The sequence below is a fragment of the Cyclopterus lumpus genome, chromosome 16 (genome assembly GCF_009769545.1).
Source record: "Cyclopterus lumpus isolate fCycLum1 chromosome 16, fCycLum1.pri, whole genome shotgun sequence".
NCBI lineage: Eukaryota > Metazoa > Chordata > Actinopteri > Perciformes > Cyclopteridae > Cyclopterus > Cyclopterus lumpus.
The window spans coordinates 2914867-2932344 of NC_046981.1; the positions used below are offsets into that span (position 1 = coordinate 2914867).

Sequence of the window (17478 nt, forward strand, 5' to 3'; positions counted from 1 at the left end):
ATTATATATATGTGTATGTGCTTTACAAGCGGGGAGGTAGTGGATCATGTCATTGAGGCATGAGAATGGCCGGTGCCTCCTCAGCCGGGGCCGACAGCTTAAACATTGAAGCCGTTGTCTGGAGCGTCGGCCCTTTGACGGCTCGGCTGCCTAATGCCCTGAATCGAGAAGGATCATCATCCCTGTCACGTCCCATTACTCCCCCGCTGGGGCCCCCCCCCCCACGCGCCCTGGCATGGCCGGAATAGAAATAGGAACGCCGGCGAGCTGGCCGACCCCCCCCCCCCCCCCCCCACCCTCTCCGACAGAAGATTGAAGAGGCGGCGTTTCGGACAATCTTTTTTTCGAACCGCCGCATCATTCAAAAGCCGTCATTTTCAGACGTTGACGGGCCGGCGGCCGACACTTCATCTCGCTCCAACTTCAAGAAGAGGACGTTTTTTTTTTTTTAGGAAGTGCTCAAAGTCAGATGGCGTCTGGACGGATGGGGACGCGGATTTGGGAGCTAATGGCGGCGGCGGCGGCGGATCCAACGCAGTGATTAGTATCCGCGATGAGCCCGTCGTGAGATGTGGGTCCATTACGGGCTCGGCAGGACCATCCATCCTCAGCCTCTCTCTCTCTCTCTCTCTCTCTCTCTCGCATTACAGAGGCCACTTTGTCTGCGGAGGCTTCGGCCCCAGACCCCCACAGACCTCCACAGACCTCCACAGACCTCCAAAGACCCCCACAGACCCCCACAGGGGCTCAGTGGTCTGCAAGGCCTCCCCGCTTTAACCCCACGTGGGCTCTCGTCCCCCCCGATGCTCCACTGCCCTGTTTAGAAGTTCGGTCTCTGTTGTTGTTGGTTTTTTACTTCTTTATTCACACCCAAAAAAGCCTTTCAAGTCTCCCCGCGCTGAAGATCAATTATCACAATTAAACTGCTCACATATCGCCCCCAAAAACAAAGCCGCCTGGCTTCCCGTCACCCAAAACAATGGCGGCCAGCAGAGGGCGCGGGACGCACACACCTGCCTGTGGAGCTAATCAAACCATCCTCCGTCGTATAATGAGGCTTTTTTTGTTTGTTTTCTGTTTGTTTTGTCAACAGTAAAAAGAGGACACCAAAAAAAAATGAACTCCTTCGTGCACACTGAGTGTAACACAATTGTTATAAATTGAAGTAATGGAGTCCTGGAGCTATTTTGCGACGTGCCAGGGCCAAACAACCCGTGGCGTACAGTTTTAATTTGCCCGACACAGATGGCGAACCGACGGGGCACCTCATTCAGAGTGAACGCCATCAACTGGCTGGCAGTGAGAGAGAGAACAAGCCCCCCCCCCCCCACCACCACCACCACCCCCTTTTTATGTCTTCTCCCTCCAGTCTGGGTGTGAGCTTCTGCAGAATGCTAACATCATGGCTGGCTTATTAGTCCGGCAGCACCGAGCCAATAGCAGCGTGCCGCTCGCCGGACCTCAAGGACGACACGGAGCTAATAATGCAATCAAGATGTGGAGCGTGTCGCGGAGATAAACGCGTCTGATGTGGCGGCGGACGCCCAGCGTGGTCTTTGGCGTGCGTTTTGGAAAAACGTTTTTTTTTTTTTTTTAATGCGGCCAAATGTCATAATGTTCGCGGATCGGCCTCCAGGCGACGGGAGTTTCCTGTGAAGCGGCTCCGCGTCGTAGGGCGAGGTCGTGGAAAAGGAGTTGTCGAATAAATCACAAAATAGTCAAATAAATCACGAGTGGACACGGAGGAGTTTTAACGCCAGAAATAAATGACGACCTAATGGTTTGATGGAGTTTAACAACCTGAAAACCAGTCATTCAGTCAAATAACGACGGCGTATTTAAATAGTATAAAAATGCCCAAGACATTTGTTACGGTTTGGAACGATTCAAAAGAATGTTGATATTAGTTTAAATTAGTAACAGCTAACTTCTTTTTTTTCTCCCCTTTTCTTTCTCCCATATAATAGAACACAGCCGAGAAAAGCTTCGTGCCACCGCGAGGAAACCTGTTGTGATAGCGTTAGCAACACGGCTACCAATGTTAGCGTTAGAAACGTGGCTGCCAGTGTTGGCGTTAGCGATGCGGCTGCCAGTGTTAGCGATGCGGAAGCCAGTGTTAGCGTTAGCGACGCGGCTACCAGTGTTAGCGACGCGGCTGCCAGTGTTAGTGTTAGCGATGAGGCTTCCAGTGTTAGCATTAGCGACACGGCTACCGGTGTTAGCGTTAGCGACACGGCTACCAGTGTTAGCGACACGGCTACCAGTGTTAGCGACGCGGCTGCCAGTGTTAGTGTTAGCGACAAGGCTGCCAGTGTTAGCGTTAGCGACACGGCTACCGGTGTTAGCGTTAGCGACACGACTACCAGTGTTAGCAGCCTCGCTGCATTTCTACATTTCATCTTAACGATGAGTTAGATCAACAAAATAAAAAAAGGTCTTTTGCCACTTTAATTTTTTTTAAACTTTGAGTTTCTTTTGACAAAAACTTCGAGATAGTTGTTTTATGACGCTTAAAGTGTGCTAACTATATCTTCCGTTAAATGAGCAGTGTGTAGGATTTAGTCTCCGTTTTGGTTTGTCCGTTAGCAACGTGGCGGATTCCGTGGAGGGGAAGCAGCTCCCTTTCTAGATACGAAGGGCTCGTTCTAAGCTAACTAAAACCAAACAGTTTCAGTATAAATGTTGTATTAATTTAGAGCCGATGAATCCCCCTGAGTCCTACACACCGGCCCTTTTAAAAGGACATGAGTTGTTTTTGAGTGCGATGATAGCGAAATGTTCTAGAGGCTCGCGGATTGCAAATGTCGGCGTGTCAGAATCACGGGTCCCCGGAGACGTTGAATGTGGGTATTAAGCAGCTGGCGGAGTTTCACCGCAGCCGGCGCTCATTGTGTGTCTGACGGGAAGTGAACCGACGGGTGAATTAACTTCTGTGTGCTCATCTCCGGGTCTTTGTGGTGACAGTTTTTACTTTCCACTCAGGACTCACCCTCATCTCTCTGAAGTTGATTCTCCAGATTCATATTTCACTAATCACTCACTCTGTTGCCCCCTTCCTCCTCCTCCTCCTCTACCTCCTCCTCTACCTCCTCCTCCCCCTTCGTTACAACCACAGGGAAGACCACACCCACAAGCGCCAGCACAACCTATCATGGGCCGGCGTTCCCAAAGGAGGCAGGTGACCCTGAAAGAGGTACAGGTCCTGATGGCCCTCCCCCCGTAGGGGAGCAAGAGTCACCTGACTCGGAGCCAATCAGTGTGGAGATGGAGGGTAAGGGGGGAGGGATGTCCGTCCTCAATAAACCTGCAGGGGGATTGCACTGCTGGGCCCCCCCCATCCCGAATGCCTCGTCGTACGCCTCTAACCAGACTAAGCACTAACAAAAAAACAAACATGTTTCACTCTGGAAGAACTGCACGCCTGCATTGCATCAGTCCAATCATCCGACCTGCGTTTCCATGGCAACGGCACTCATCTCAAACGCTAATGTAATAACAGTGGAGACAAATTGGCACCAACAAAAAAAAGGCCTTTTTTTCTTTGCAAGTCCTGGCCAGTAAAGGTAGGAGAGGTCGAGTCATGCATGCGAACGCGTGTCCGTGTCGTCCCCCCCCTCCCCCCCTCCCGGGGTGAAATATCACTTTCATTAGCTCACTAACGCTTAACTCACTACGTTAAAAAAAAGGCAGAAAAGCATCGCCGGCGGATCTTCTGAATGCTTCATTAGTCGCAGCGTTACGCTTCACTTAGCGGTTCCCCCGGTGTGTGGTTGGATGGAACGGGTGAGTGACGAGCGTTCGATGCCACAACGGCGTACGTATCGACTGAACATGCTTCGGCATGGAGCGTAAAGTAATATTAAAGAGGACGACCTTCTTGTCCCGTTGGGTTCTTGGCCCGTTTATCTCCATGTGCTCGACGCGGCAGCCGCGAAAGATTTTAATGACTCGCAATAAATATACAGAGTCGGCTCTAATTAACTCCTCAAATCAAGTGGAGGGACCTGGAGTCTAAACAACACCGCTCCCTCCTGGCCTTCCCTCATCTTTTATTTAGCTCGTCAGCATGCACAAATATTCCCTCAATGTCTACCGACACAAGGTAGCATCTTTCTCTCTCTACGTGACCGTTCATTTCCATTTATTATTTCCCTGCCGAGCAAGTCTAGAGAGTCAGAGAAGTCCTGATGGAAACTTCCAGGCTTGCTGCCGTTTCCGCCGGCTTCTGTTACGAACAATTCACTTTACATGGACACTCAAATATTATTACGAATGTGACAATAATCTGAAATTGATTCTGGGCATTCAGAATTAGGCCCCAGGGGGCGACTCCTCTGGTTGTATAGAAGTCTATGCTTCGTGTGTTAAAGCTGCATTCTCTCTCCTGACCACCAGGGGGCGACTCCTCTGGTTGTATAGAAGTCTATGCTTCATGTGTTAAAGCTGCATTCTCTCTACTGACCACCAGGGGGGACGACTCCTCTGGTTGTATAGAAGTCTATGCTTCATGTGTTAAAGCTGCATTCTCTCTACTGACCACCAGGGGGGACGACTCCTCTGGTTGTATAGAAGTCTATGCTTTGTGTGTTAAAGCTGCATTATCTCTCATGACCACCAGGGGGCGACTCCTCTGGTTGTATAGAAGTCTATGCTTCGTGTGTTAAAGCTGCATTCTCTCTCCTGACCACCAGGTGGTTCTCGTGCATAAGAGAAAGCGTTACGAACTCAGAGGGTTCACCCCGGGAGCAGCTCAGCTGTTGCATTGTTCGGCTGGATCTTTGTGATTCTGTAATTACCAACGCCAGAGTGACTTTGAATGAGGTTTCCCTTCAGAATTAATAGTTCTGTTTTTCACTCGAGCGTTCTGCGCCCACTTCATTAAAAGCCGACCGACCTGTAATCCCGCCGCGACAGACTCTTTAACTTTTTACGCCGCTGCCCCAATAAACGACGCCACCTATAAAACTCCAACCGGTTCTTGCATATTTAATCGCATCTCGATCTTCATCGTCTATCTTTATTTCTTACATTTTTTATTTGACAGTCGGTTCGCTCTCGTTAACGCGGCCTCGGCAGGAAGTGCAACAAAACGTTTCAAATTATCACGTAGAGGAGTGTTGGGGTGTGCCTCCCTTTGCTGAAGACTCGATCATATTCCTGCACGTTTGGGAAGAACATTGGGGTCATTTGCACGTGATTCAGGGAGGACAAGCGTTTTGTTGTTGTTTTTTTCGTCCCCTCATTGCTGCTCGCTAGCACCGGGCACCATGTCAGAAGTCCGTAAATCCTCAGCGAGGGAAACAAGCTTCCATTCAGGCAGACCGACTCTCTGGCTGCAATGATGAGCTACTCAGGCATAAATGAGAAAAGCCCATAACAAATAAATAACCAGCAGGGGCCTGAGCCAGGGAGTCGGACAAGAGCGGAGATGGAAGGGGGGTTAGGGGGGGGGGTAGGGTGTAATAGAAACAGCAACCTCAATCTATTTCAGCCAGAGACTGTGACGCCGCCGGTTCAATCAGGGGAGCCGGGGCGGGTTGATAAGGAAGGAGAGAAGCCGAGGTGGAAGTAACATCGCACTTCCAAGAGGAGCCTCCAATCTCCCCTCAGTGGCCTGTCCACTGCTCACCAGATACCTGCTGCTCCTGTCTGCACTTCCTGCAGCCGCGAAGGTGGGCCGGCATGCAGAGGACGGCACGGCGACAGCGGCCCGACATAGAGCAGCTAGTCGGGGAGAGACAAAGATACCCGGACACAAATCACGGTGCCTGCAGAACACGTTGTTGTCAGCGTTGCCGACTAGCTGTCACGCTAAGCGCCATTAGCGCCTCTGGCCTGAGTCAGACGTGAAGCGCAACAATGAGAATGTTTGCCAGAAGGAAAATGTGAAAGTTGAATGTACGTTTAGTTCAACAAACCCCACTGTTGACCCCAAAGTGACCAAATGCCGACACCTGGATGCATTTCAGTCACGTTCTCCAGTCTTCCGTGTCGTGCTCACCTGAGGGAACAGATATGTATTTTAATCAATACGTCTGGCTGCACCGATCATAGTGCGCATGTAAATGTGACTTGTTGTGCGTCCGTGGTGCACAACTGTGGCCGAGCGCCTAGATTTCTGCAGGGATGAAGTACTTCAAGCCAACGCTGGAGGTTAGCATCGCGCTAGTTAGCATCTCGCTAGTTAGCATCGCGCTAGGTCCCTCCGCACCAGGTTGGATTACGGATTTTTTTGTAAATGCAAACCGCAAACAAATCAACCCAAAATGAAAAGTTCCTCACGGTAGCATTAATTTAAACATGCAAAAGGGTGCTGCTAATAATGTTAGCGACGGCCAATGCAACAGCGTGAACAACTCCAGGACCATCAGACGTGTCAAGATGTCTTCTGTAAAAACAAAAAGGGTCTGTTAACGCACGGCGACGTGCAGCTAGCTCTCTAAACGATACGGTGAGCCGTCAGCTGTCTGTTGGACTCTCCGAGGACCGGCCGTCTCGTTCATAAGTACAGAGCCCAGTGCGTTAAATCATATGCACACATCTGAAAGCTCTCCATGAGACGGCACACGTGCATACACAATGTACAGCAGCACGCGGGTGTGTGTGTGTGTGTGTGGGGGGGGGGGGGGGGGGGGGTAAATCCTCACAGCTGTTGGACGTCTCGAACAGGAATCTGAACTCCAACCTTCTTGCATCTGCTTGTCTCACAGAATTGTTTAATTAAACCGGCAATTTCCCTAACGAGCGAAAATGTGTCACCGTGCCCAAACGGAGTCCGTTAGAACGAGGACAGTCGGTCAGACGGCGACGCCATTATAGTCGTGGCTGTTCACCTCTCTGTCGCTGCACCGGGAGACGGATGAGACGGACACCGAGTTCCAAAGGTTACAACATCTCTTAAAGAAACACGTAAACCAAACTTTATCCATAAATGCACACGCAGCCCTGTTCCTCCTCACCACATTCGGGTTGTTTTTCTTCTTCTTTTTATTTACCTCCGATATGGACGGATGCATTGGCTGGGATGCGGGTATGTAGACACCGTGGAAAACTAAAAGCCCGGGGCAGGAACCTGTTGACCCGCCCCTACTCAGAAAAAAAGCACACCGGCGGTGAGGTTGCACTCGTGCTGGTTTCTGGCCCCGCGGATCGCCCACCTGCACGTTAGCATAACCGCGGCTCACAGCGTGTTTTCTCCTCCGCTCTCTTATTGTTGTTTGACCTTGAACTAGGCGTGGGCCGGACTAAAGAGCAGGCTGGCAGCTAATTTAGCCGACGGGCGCGGGCAAGACGGCTCGATAATAGAATGAAGTGGAGCCGGGGGTCTTCGAACTCATGGAAACGCAACGGGGGGAAAGCTAGGAGAGTGAACTCGGGGTGAACCTTTTCCATGAAGAAGAGCTGGCGTCCTGGGGGGAGGAGGGGGTTGTTTTCTGAAGGGTTATTTATACTTGTGAAGACCATGGCAACAGACACCGGCTGTATCATCCAGCCACTGATAGGAGACTCCGGCTGTGTGTCCCCTCTAAGCACCGTCGCGATAGCTGCTCCTCAGAAAGGCTTCATGCCACATCAGTATCAACGTTTTTTTATGAGACATTTTAAATGCATTTCCTCTGGAAAAAAAAAAAAACCCGAGCACGATTTTGGGGCTTTTTCTTGCACATATTTTAAGTCTACTTCACCAGGCCTTAAATCATAAAAAGAAAAACGACAACAAAAAACGCAGATTACATATTTCTTTTCTTTTTCGGAGCTCATGATGGACGTAGCCGACGCTTCTGTCTCGTTTCTGTTAGGAGTCGCACGTGTGCAGTGGCGATCGGGCCGGATGTACCGATCCGCTAGCGAGTGGGCCGATCGGTGCGTAGACACCCGATCCGTTGAAAGGCTGCAACAGGAACGCACTTCTAATAACTCATACAAGTCACTCATTTATGTGTGTTTCAGTTTCCACTCGTTAAAGTCCTTTTCAAAGTAAACTCCTCACAGGAAAAACAACTTCCTTAGGTTGAGGAAAAGATTGTGGTTTGGGTTAAAATAACTACATTTGGCGTTGAGTGGAAGTCTTAGAAGTTCTCATCAGTCACTCCGCCCCGACGCAGCAGTGAAACTACTTCAGCAATCATGCGGAAAGCAGCTGTCACTTTTATTTTAATTTTATATATATTTTTTCAAACCGTAGACAGAGTGAGAAGTTGGACATTAAAATCTTAAATAGCTTTGAAGATCTTTTATGTTTCTGCATATGCAGAAGACGATTGAATAGAACCGCCGGCTGTCCGACTTCGTTCGTCGTCGTCGTCGTCGTCGTCCGGATACTTTTTCACACGTAACGCATCAGAAGTTGGGATACGCTCTGACTTCACTTCTTTTCGATTTTTAAACCTCTCGGCCAATTGTGAGTCATCGCCGTGGTGTAATGGCATCTCATTAAAGGTCACGCAGAACTGAGCCCTCTTTCCCCCCTCCACGCCAGCGCTCTGTGGCGATTATAAGTGACATCATGTTTTACTACAAAGACACACACTCTGCACTGCGCTGTAAAAACTAACCTTCAGGGCATTACACACACACACACACACACACTTTCCATAACAGGCCCTTTATTCCCCATCGGATGGATGGATGCTCCGGGCCGAGTGAGCGAATCCACCCACGCAGTCGCCCTTAACCCCTGACCTTTCACCTTTCTCACTGACCTCTGGGGGGGGGGGGGGGGTGTTCCTCCATTGTTTTACCTGCCTGTTTGTCCTCATTCTTGTCTTTCTTCAGTTGGACTAAACCCTTTAGCTGCACCTGCCTCCTTGGTTGAATTCTCTCTCTTTTTAGGCTCCGCCTCTCCGGTCTTTACAGCCGACGGCTGAAACTGTGCGCAGTTTCTCCGTCTCTTAAAGCAACAGTTCACTCCAAAGAACGCGATGGCAGATGTGGATTTTTAGAGGGGAAATTCAAATGGAAAAAATAATGTGTACACTTGTGAGGTCTTTAAGACGGCTGTCCACTAAATGGCCTTTTAATTATTGAGGGTCAGCGTGAACCCACATTCTCTAAAATGAAGCTGGAAAACCAGAAACGAAGCAGACTTTTGGTGTGGACTGTCTCTTTAAGGGTGTTGGGTAAAGTCCAGACTCTTCCAGTGTGAATCCTCACGGCTGCAGTGGGAAGTTTGCATTGGAACCATTTTTACTTTACCAGCCGCCGAATGGCAAAAATAAACTAATCCTCTTTCTTTTGTTTGTTTCTGATGCGACTGCATGTGAAACCACAGCGACGGGATGCATGTGCTCTTCCTGGTTTAATAACTTGTGATAAGTTTCTTATTTAGCCATGTGGGTAGTTTAGATTTTACAATATTGTGTACATTTTGCCCTGATATGATAAAGGTGACTTTTGTTTATGTTACAATTTGAATGTCCCCCCCCCCCTTTTAAGCCACAATATGCTACTTAGAAAAAAAGAAACTTTCCCCTCAAAGCACAGGTGTGAATATTGAAGGACTTCATACGCGCAGCGTGGCTCTGATTGCCAGATGCCGCGGCACGCCCAATTTACCGGTATTCAATCCAACCTGTAATGAAATCTACGCTCTCTGTGCACCGGCACACCTGGAATGAAACGCGGTGCTCATTACCTCCGTGTTTCAATTGGAAGGGATCCGTTACATTACTCCGTATCACCTTCACCCGTGTGCATAATATTAAAGTGCATCCAATTGGCTGAGCACTGGTGTGGAATATTATGCAAATTCCTTAATAACAAGTGTACATGATTGAATTCACTCAACAGCCAGAACCCTGCACACACACACACACACACACACACACACACACGCTGACACGTGCGATCATGCTCTGTTTGCTAACCATGTCTGTCAGTGCACAGACGTCAGGTATTAAAACTGTCAAATTACCAAAGCTCACAGCAGTGAGTGCTCTGCTTTTCAATCGGGTTGAAAAAAATAATAATAATAATAATTGTTCCAAACTTCTTTTTTTTGTGTGTGTGAGAAATAAATCTCCTGCATTAGTAGAAGTGGTGGTGGTAGTTGAGGGGGGGGGGCGGGTAGTAAATGTTTGCCTATGAAGCCTGGGGGCCATTTTGTCTCATTGCCTTCTCATTGGGATGGAATTATGGGAACAATTACATGCACTTGTAAGCTCGCAAAAGCAGAAACTAATTAGAGCTATTTTAGAACGTTTCTCTCTCTTGATTTCAGAAGAAAAAAAACAACCAGAACACGAGTTGTTCTCCGGGTTGCGAAAGCGTGTAATCGCACCCTCGAGAAACGCCCGATACGATAATACAAACAGTTCAAATGGTTCCCTATGCAACAAAAAAAAACATCTCCAATTAGTAAAGACCTTCCTGTTTACATAAGCTGTTCCGAACAATATGGATTCACGTCCTTCTCTTCCCACGTGTTGTTCTCACAGCACCGGGCTTCAAAAAGCCAGCAGAGTGACGGTCTGTCACTCACTCCATCACGTCTCTCCTCCTCCTCCTTTAAATCTGCTCCTCGCACAGTCATTCACTTCTTCTCTCCGTCTTCTTCTTTATTTCCAGCTTTCATCTCCAGACTCCTACCCCATCTCTTGGATCTTTTAGTCCTCTCACACCCCCCCCCCCCCCCCCCCCCCCCTCCATCCCTCTCTCCCTTGCCTCCTGCAGCCCATCTGTGTTTTTTTCCTTTTGGCAGACTCGGGCATCTCTATATTAATCCCTCTCTGAGCCGAGACCACGTCGAGTCGACACAGAAGCCGAATGTGACGTTTAAGAAATGTGAAATGAGTTCAATTAACGCCTCGACGGGAGGTGACGATTGTACTCCCCATACAAAAAGGAAATAATACATCTCAAACCCGAGTTTTCCAGACTCAAAGACAGCCGAGTCGGTTGAGCACAGTTGGCCCGCGGCGCCCCTGAAGGTCCGTGTGATTCACAGGGTATCGGTTCACCGTATGTCCCACGTGCCCCCGACGATGGAGTCATCCGACCCGCTCGCGAAACAGGTCTGGATTTGTTTACCGCCGCCGTGCGTCACGATCCCCCCCGAGCCACTTGACTCATCCCACTTGGGGGGGGGGGGGGTGGGGGGCGTCGTGGTCCAGAGGGACCAGATGTCCGGGTATCAGTCGGAAGCCACAGACCGGCGTCCCGTCCGAGTCCCAACGGAGAAAAAGAAATGTGATAAAAATAAATAAAAAAAACTGCCCGAGATTCGAAGAAGAGGTATTAAAAGGCATCACTTTTGATTGCCTCTCCCACCGGCGTCGCTATTGGAGATTTACGGCTTTTTTTTTTTTTTTTTATGTTGCGCGTAAGTCGAAGGCAATCACGGGGAAAAAAAAAAAAGTAGTATTTTAAATTGGAAGCTCCATTCAAAAGCGTTACTTCTAAAAAAAGATTGTAGTGCACCGCCGTCTCTCTCTTTTCTCCAAAGCACCCCTCTAAAAATTAATGTAGTGATTGATACATGACAGTCAGGTAATACGCCTTTACAAGCACGCCTGGATAATGAAGAGCAACTTCATGACCGAAATCATAAAGTGCTTTTTAGGAGCTGCGTACACACACACACACACACACACGCAGAGAGATAAACCTCTAATACTGCCACTGTGATAATGTTCTGTATTCTATCTCTTCGGTAGCGATCCCTGAGGCCTTGGCTGAAAATATTGCAAATCCCCCCCCCAAAAAATTGTTTTTTCATCCGTGTGATTAAGGACTTTGATTTGCTAGTTAAGTGTCCGAGCCGACGGTCGGGTTCGTCTCGACTCTTTTGTCAGCCGGATTATGATTTTAAAAAAAGAAGAGGAAGAAGATCATTACGTTTCGGGTTTGCCAGATGCGCCGATTATTTCTCACTTTCCGTTAACGATGCGAGATGCAGCATCTGGCCCCCACGATGGCCGTTCCACAAACACTATCTCAGTTTAGCCGAACGAAACGACGAAACCACGCCCGATCGCTCGCCTCGTAATTCACTCGGGGATGAATTTCTGTGAATTTATTTTTTCCAGAGTGGTTCTGGGTCGCGGAGAGCCTTTTGTGTCATCCAGTCTGGGTCGCTTAATTTCGGAGAAAAAGATTTTTTAAATTCGACCTGATTATTGCCCTGATCTCCCTCTCGTATCCGAACCTCACAAACTATCATCACGTCTGATTCAGACATCATTTTTCGATTTTTCCTTCCCTTTTCGACGAAGCTTCCGTTAGCTGTCGAGTTTGGCTTGTTTAGAAACACCTGCGCGTCTCTCCCCCTCCGCGGCCGTCCACTAATCAGTTTCACAGAAGCCGTCATTAAGGGCGGATCGAAGGCTCCGACACCACAGATGGCGGCGGCATCTCGCAAATGAGCTCTGATTATGAGAGGTGGCGGCGGGTTTCGCTCCTCTCCTCGTCATTACCCGTTTTCACGCCGTCGGGCACGAGGTCGCGTCGCCCCGAGGACATTTACACGGTAGATTTACCTTCGGCAGAGTAACCTTGTGTGCTTTGGTTTGTCCCCTTCAGGCTTCATTTTGAAAGGACTTGACAACCTCATTTGAGTCTCTGCATCAAGCTTTTTTCCTATAGACCTATTTTTTTTTTTGGCTCGCTCATCACACCAGGTGCTCTCGCCCCTGATCCTCGCATTGGAAAGCAGAGCCGGTTGGAAATGACATCAGGTTCCTTCTGCTGCGCTCCCATCAATATTTAAAGCTCTAGCTCATTTCAGAGTTGATTTTCTCACTGGCTGGGGGGGGGGGGGGGGGGGGGGGGGGGGGGGGCTCTTGGCCTCTGTCAGTCGAAAAAAAAGGAGAAAGCTCAGGTCCTAGAAAGAAAGACGGCATTGATCTAGTAACAGTGGAGGAAAAGGAAGCCGGGAGCTTATTTCAAACACATCTCCCATGCTGTTTACCACATAGTGAAGCCCCTGTAAACACAACCTGTCTGTCCCAGCTGCTACTTGACCTATATTAGCTCTTGAAAATATGTCCTTTTTTTTTTTCCTCTCCTTCTGGCTCAGTAAGAAAAGCTCTAACTGAAGTTCCCTTTTATCTTTTCTCTATCTTCTTTTCTGTTCCGAAAGGTGTGAGGCGACCGCCGGAGCTGGAGAAGACCAATCACAGTGTCCATTATACCCTCCTGATCGCTTGTGTTTTGGTGGCCTTTGTCCTCGGCGCCTTCCTCTCCGGCTTCCTGGTCTCCTGCTACTGTAACCACACCGGCCACAAGACCAAGAAGCTGTCGAAGGATCCAGAGGCGCCGATCCCGCACGCCCTGTCCCTCCGCAGCCTGGCCAAGCTCAACGGCCTCCTGGACAGCCAGAGCAGGGACGACAAGCTGGAGGTGTCCTCTCCTAAGATCTACAACTCTTTCTTCGCCAACAGTAAGGAGCATCACCCGCCGAGGAGAAACGGCCATCACGCCATGACAATGGGAGACCTGGTCCACCCGCACCACCACCACCACCACCTCCACCATTCCTCCGAGCTGTCTGGTCTGCCTACGCCGGACTCAACCCCAGAACTGCCCATCAAGAGCATGAAAGCCTTCAAGAACCAGTGGGAGAAGAACCAGAACTGCAACAATGCCAAGGAACCAAAGTCCCACAACACTGGCTCCAGGCCCAGCTCCGCCCTGCTTCACCAGCAGGTCTTCCCGTACTCCCATGGCCTGTCCAATGGGCAGCCATTAGTCGGAGGCCACCTCCATCCAGAGGAACGCAAAATCCATAATGTTGAACGTGTGCTTTCTCAGCAACCTTACCCTGGTTACTCCCAGAAGGTGATGGAGGTCACCTCACTGGATGAGCTCCTGAAGCACATCCACGAGGCAAGCAGCAGCAAGAACACCCAGTTGATGAGCCCGTCAGGTCTGATGGCTTGCGGCGGCGGCCATCTTGCGTTCGCCAACCGCATCCAACCTCAGATTCCTGAGACTGAATCGGCCCCTTACTACAGCTCGTCCACTTTACCTCGAGACAGCCTCACCCGACGGATGGATGTTCCTCCGGACATTCCCCTGCACCACCAGTCCACCCTGGAGAGGAGGCACTCCTCCCAGAGGCACTCGCTAATCGCCGCAGCCACCAAGATGCCCAACGGCGTGGCAGGCGGAGGCGGCGGAGGCGGAATGATACCTCGGCAGCACAGCTTCAGCCAACGGAATGGCGGGCCCCACCAGCCGCCTCCCCTCCTGGCACGGATGAACTCGACGGGCAGCGCCTGCGAGGTGCACTACCCCCTCATCCCCAACGGGTACCTGACACGCCAGCACAGCTACAACGAAGAGCAGCACGAGGTCCAACACAGGGGCGCGATCGTTCGCCGGGCCTCCTCCCTCAAACCCGACGTCCCTCCAAAGCCCCTGTTCATACCGGCCACGTCCCCCGTCAACCAACAGGGAAAGTTCAACTACTGAGGAGGTGCACTCCTGGACTACAGAGGGAGTCTCCCTCGTCGCGTCTTCTCAAAGGAACTTCCCCTTTGAAGGAATGCGGCAGGGCTTCGAGGTTGCAGACCTTCACAAGCAAAGCAGTCTCGTGGACGGAAGCCTCAACCAAACTCCTTTCGCCCTCCTTCTTTTTGTCCAACGAATATCTTTGTACCATATTGGTATTGCTCAGCTACTCGCTCATAATAGAACCACGGACTCAGGTGACGTGACGCCACCTCCTTATATATTAGGCTGCCGATGTCCTCAGTGTGGATTTACGATGCAACTTTTTTTTTTCGGGACGTTTTTAACGTTGGGAGAACTTTAACGCATCAGTCGACCTCGAAGACTTAAAATCCCGCGATGCTTAGATTCATGCTTTTTGCTTCAATTTTTTCCGATGTAGTGTTGGTAACCAGTCCCCGACCCGCCCCACCCCCGAATGTGTTTATATTATGCATGTGTGTGTATATATATGTGTGTTTATAGCCACACCGTATATGTATACATATACATATGCAGTATATGTAACCTGTGGTGAAAAGTCAGCAAATTCCCCTGAAAGTAGTTATGTCTTTGCCTTACTATACTCTTTCATCCTTTTGGGCATATCAAACGGTCCCCCCCCCCCCCCCCTCTAGGGACACCAAATCATGCACTTCATTGGTACATTCTCAGTCGGTTGGAAAAAAAACACACTGAACCAAATTTGTTCGTGTTGATAAGAGAAAGGAAATACTTCAACAAAGCAGCTATATTCTTGAACCTCCTTTTGTCTTTTTTTTCCCGTCCAAGCAGATCAGTCGGGTCCAAAAGTGACGTAATCGGGTCCGTTCGAGGACGTTTCTATCAGATTGGTGCTCCACGTCTCTAGTGGGTCTAACGTCCTCTGAGAATGGAAAATAAACAAAACCGAATGCTCAGAAAATAATTTGTCAAAAAAAAAAAAAAAATGCCAACGCCATCCGGCATTGTGAGAATGAACATTAAAAAAAAAACAAAAAAAAAACATGGAAACAGACTGCAGTAATTCTAATTATTAACTTTGTGGCTATTGGTTGTAAATAAAAGGAATAATTACTAGCCAAATTTTAACTGTATGTGTAAATGTGTGCCTTATTTAATAATAGTGTGTGACATGGGGGTAGGGGTTAATGCAAGGGGCTCAGGTGGCTACTATGCCACAATATATTGTGGGTGTTTCATTTCCTGTGGTCGTCAGTATGTGTCATACGGTATCTATTGTATATTTGAAGAGTTTCATTCCAGAATGAGATATGTCTTTATTTTTTTTTTAAATCTGATATTGCAAGTACGATTGTAACACTCACTAATTAATCATATGTTATATCTTGAGCCCTTTTTTTTATTATTGTAACACTCAAGCCCTTTTTTTTTTTTACCAATTAATATTTGACAAGTTATCATCTGTTATTATGAAAAATATAAAAACACCAGATATATATGTATATTTATTTTGTTCTCCCCCCCCCCCTACTCCCCGAGATGGATTACAGTGTTTTGGAATGAAACCCTTCATTGCTCTCTTTGCTTTTGTTTTTTTTTAGTGTTTTGTTTTTGTTGTTTTGTTTATTTTTCATCCCAGAAGTGTGAGCCTGCAGAATATTTTTGGGGAGAGTTTGGCAAAGCAAATACAAACCGCCCTGAGACTGCAGACATTCAGGTTGGACTGCCTCCATTTTATGTCACTTTCCACTGGGTGTCACTTTCCCTAAAGGTGCCATTGTTCACTTTGTTTGTTTGTTTGTTTTAGCGTTAGCATTAGCATTAGCACCACTTTGGGGTTTTTCTAAAAGAGCAGCGCACAGTTCCTCTTACGGGATCTCCTACAGACCTGGAGCCATCGTAGAAGTCAATCGCAGATATGTGGCATTTGATTTGAAGATTGCTAAAAAACGCCGTGAGAATAGCTGGAGGCATGAAACCGGACTTCTACGATGGTTACCGATGTAGATTCTGACTCGCCCGTGTCACCGGGCGTCAGCTTCCAGCCACGCAGGAAGCAACTTTAGGAGAACGTGTGAAAACGCAGAAGAAGTGCAATGAACTCTGATCCCGACCAGCTGAGATTGTCTCTTGGAACCCGGTTCCCAGGTGCCAAAGCGTTTGCTGAGCTCCTCCCACTTGGGGGAAAGGTGGGGGGTGCCGGTACGACTCCACCTCCAGGAAGAAAAAATAAAATAATAAAGTATCACGCGGCTTCGACCGACTTTTTGTTCACGGTCGACTGGAAACGTGATCAATTCTGTGAGAGCAGCGCTACGTTATTTACTGTCTGAAAGCAGGTTGTTTTATTGATTGAAATTTCCCAGAATGCATTTGACCCGATATTTAATAAGTTTTCTACTCATACTCCCAACACTCCAGGAAATTAAGAAAAACAGTGAGGAGAAGAAGAAAAAAAAAAAGGCAGCAGAGCATTAAATAGCATTTGGAACAACAAACACAAAAAACATCCAAATTGATTTAAGGTCGTGACCGTAACGTTTCATAAGAGGAATTGTGGCAGCTTACAGTGTTTGATGCGGGGAAGTGTTGTTGTTGTTTTTGTTTTGTTTTTGTCTGCCGGTGACAGATTGTAAGGGAGAGGGAGCGGTCTCGCCTCTAAATAGCTCTTATCAGTATTTTGATTTGGTGTAAATACATTCTATCTGGGCGGGGTCTCATTGATTCAGTATTATGGTTTTTATTTTTATTATTTTTTTCCCTGTCTTTATTTCCAGGCTTCGCCTCTTGAATTACTATGAATTCGGTCTCACAGAAAACCATTGTATGTCTCTTATACTAGGAATAAAATGAAAATATGACGCGAGTGTCTGACTGGTGAATTGTGTGTTGAGATGATCCATGGAAACACAACACACACGCAATGACGTCGCACAATTCAGAAAGATCAAAGCGATCGATCGGTGGAGTGATTGATCCTGTAATGCAGATCCAGGAAAGATCTCTTAAAGGGAAACACACGGCTTTACTGTTTTACTGGCTGCTGCATTAGCAGATCAGTTTTAATTAAATTGCATTCACACA

At 48.4% G+C, this 17478-nt stretch overlaps 1 protein-coding gene across 3 annotated transcripts in view; it reads left to right on the plus strand.

Moving 5' to 3' along the window:
• sema6e (sema domain, transmembrane domain (TM), and cytoplasmic domain, (semaphorin) 6E) overlaps nt 1-17247 on the plus strand; it is a 53260-nt gene extending 36013 nt beyond the window's left edge. Inside the window, exons 17-18 of one of the 3 annotated variants that reach the window (XM_034554488.1) lie at nt 3116-3271; nt 13079-17247. In XM_034554488.1, the coding sequence (XP_034410379.1) occupies nt 3116-3271; nt 13079-14412 (1490 nt within the window). In that variant the 3' untranslated portion in view covers nt 14413-17247. The remainder of the gene's footprint in view (nt 1-3115; nt 3272-13078) is intronic. The other 2 variants (XM_034554489.1, XM_034554490.1) reach the window with 2 other exon arrangements.
• Nucleotides 17248-17478: the final 231 nt, after the last annotated feature.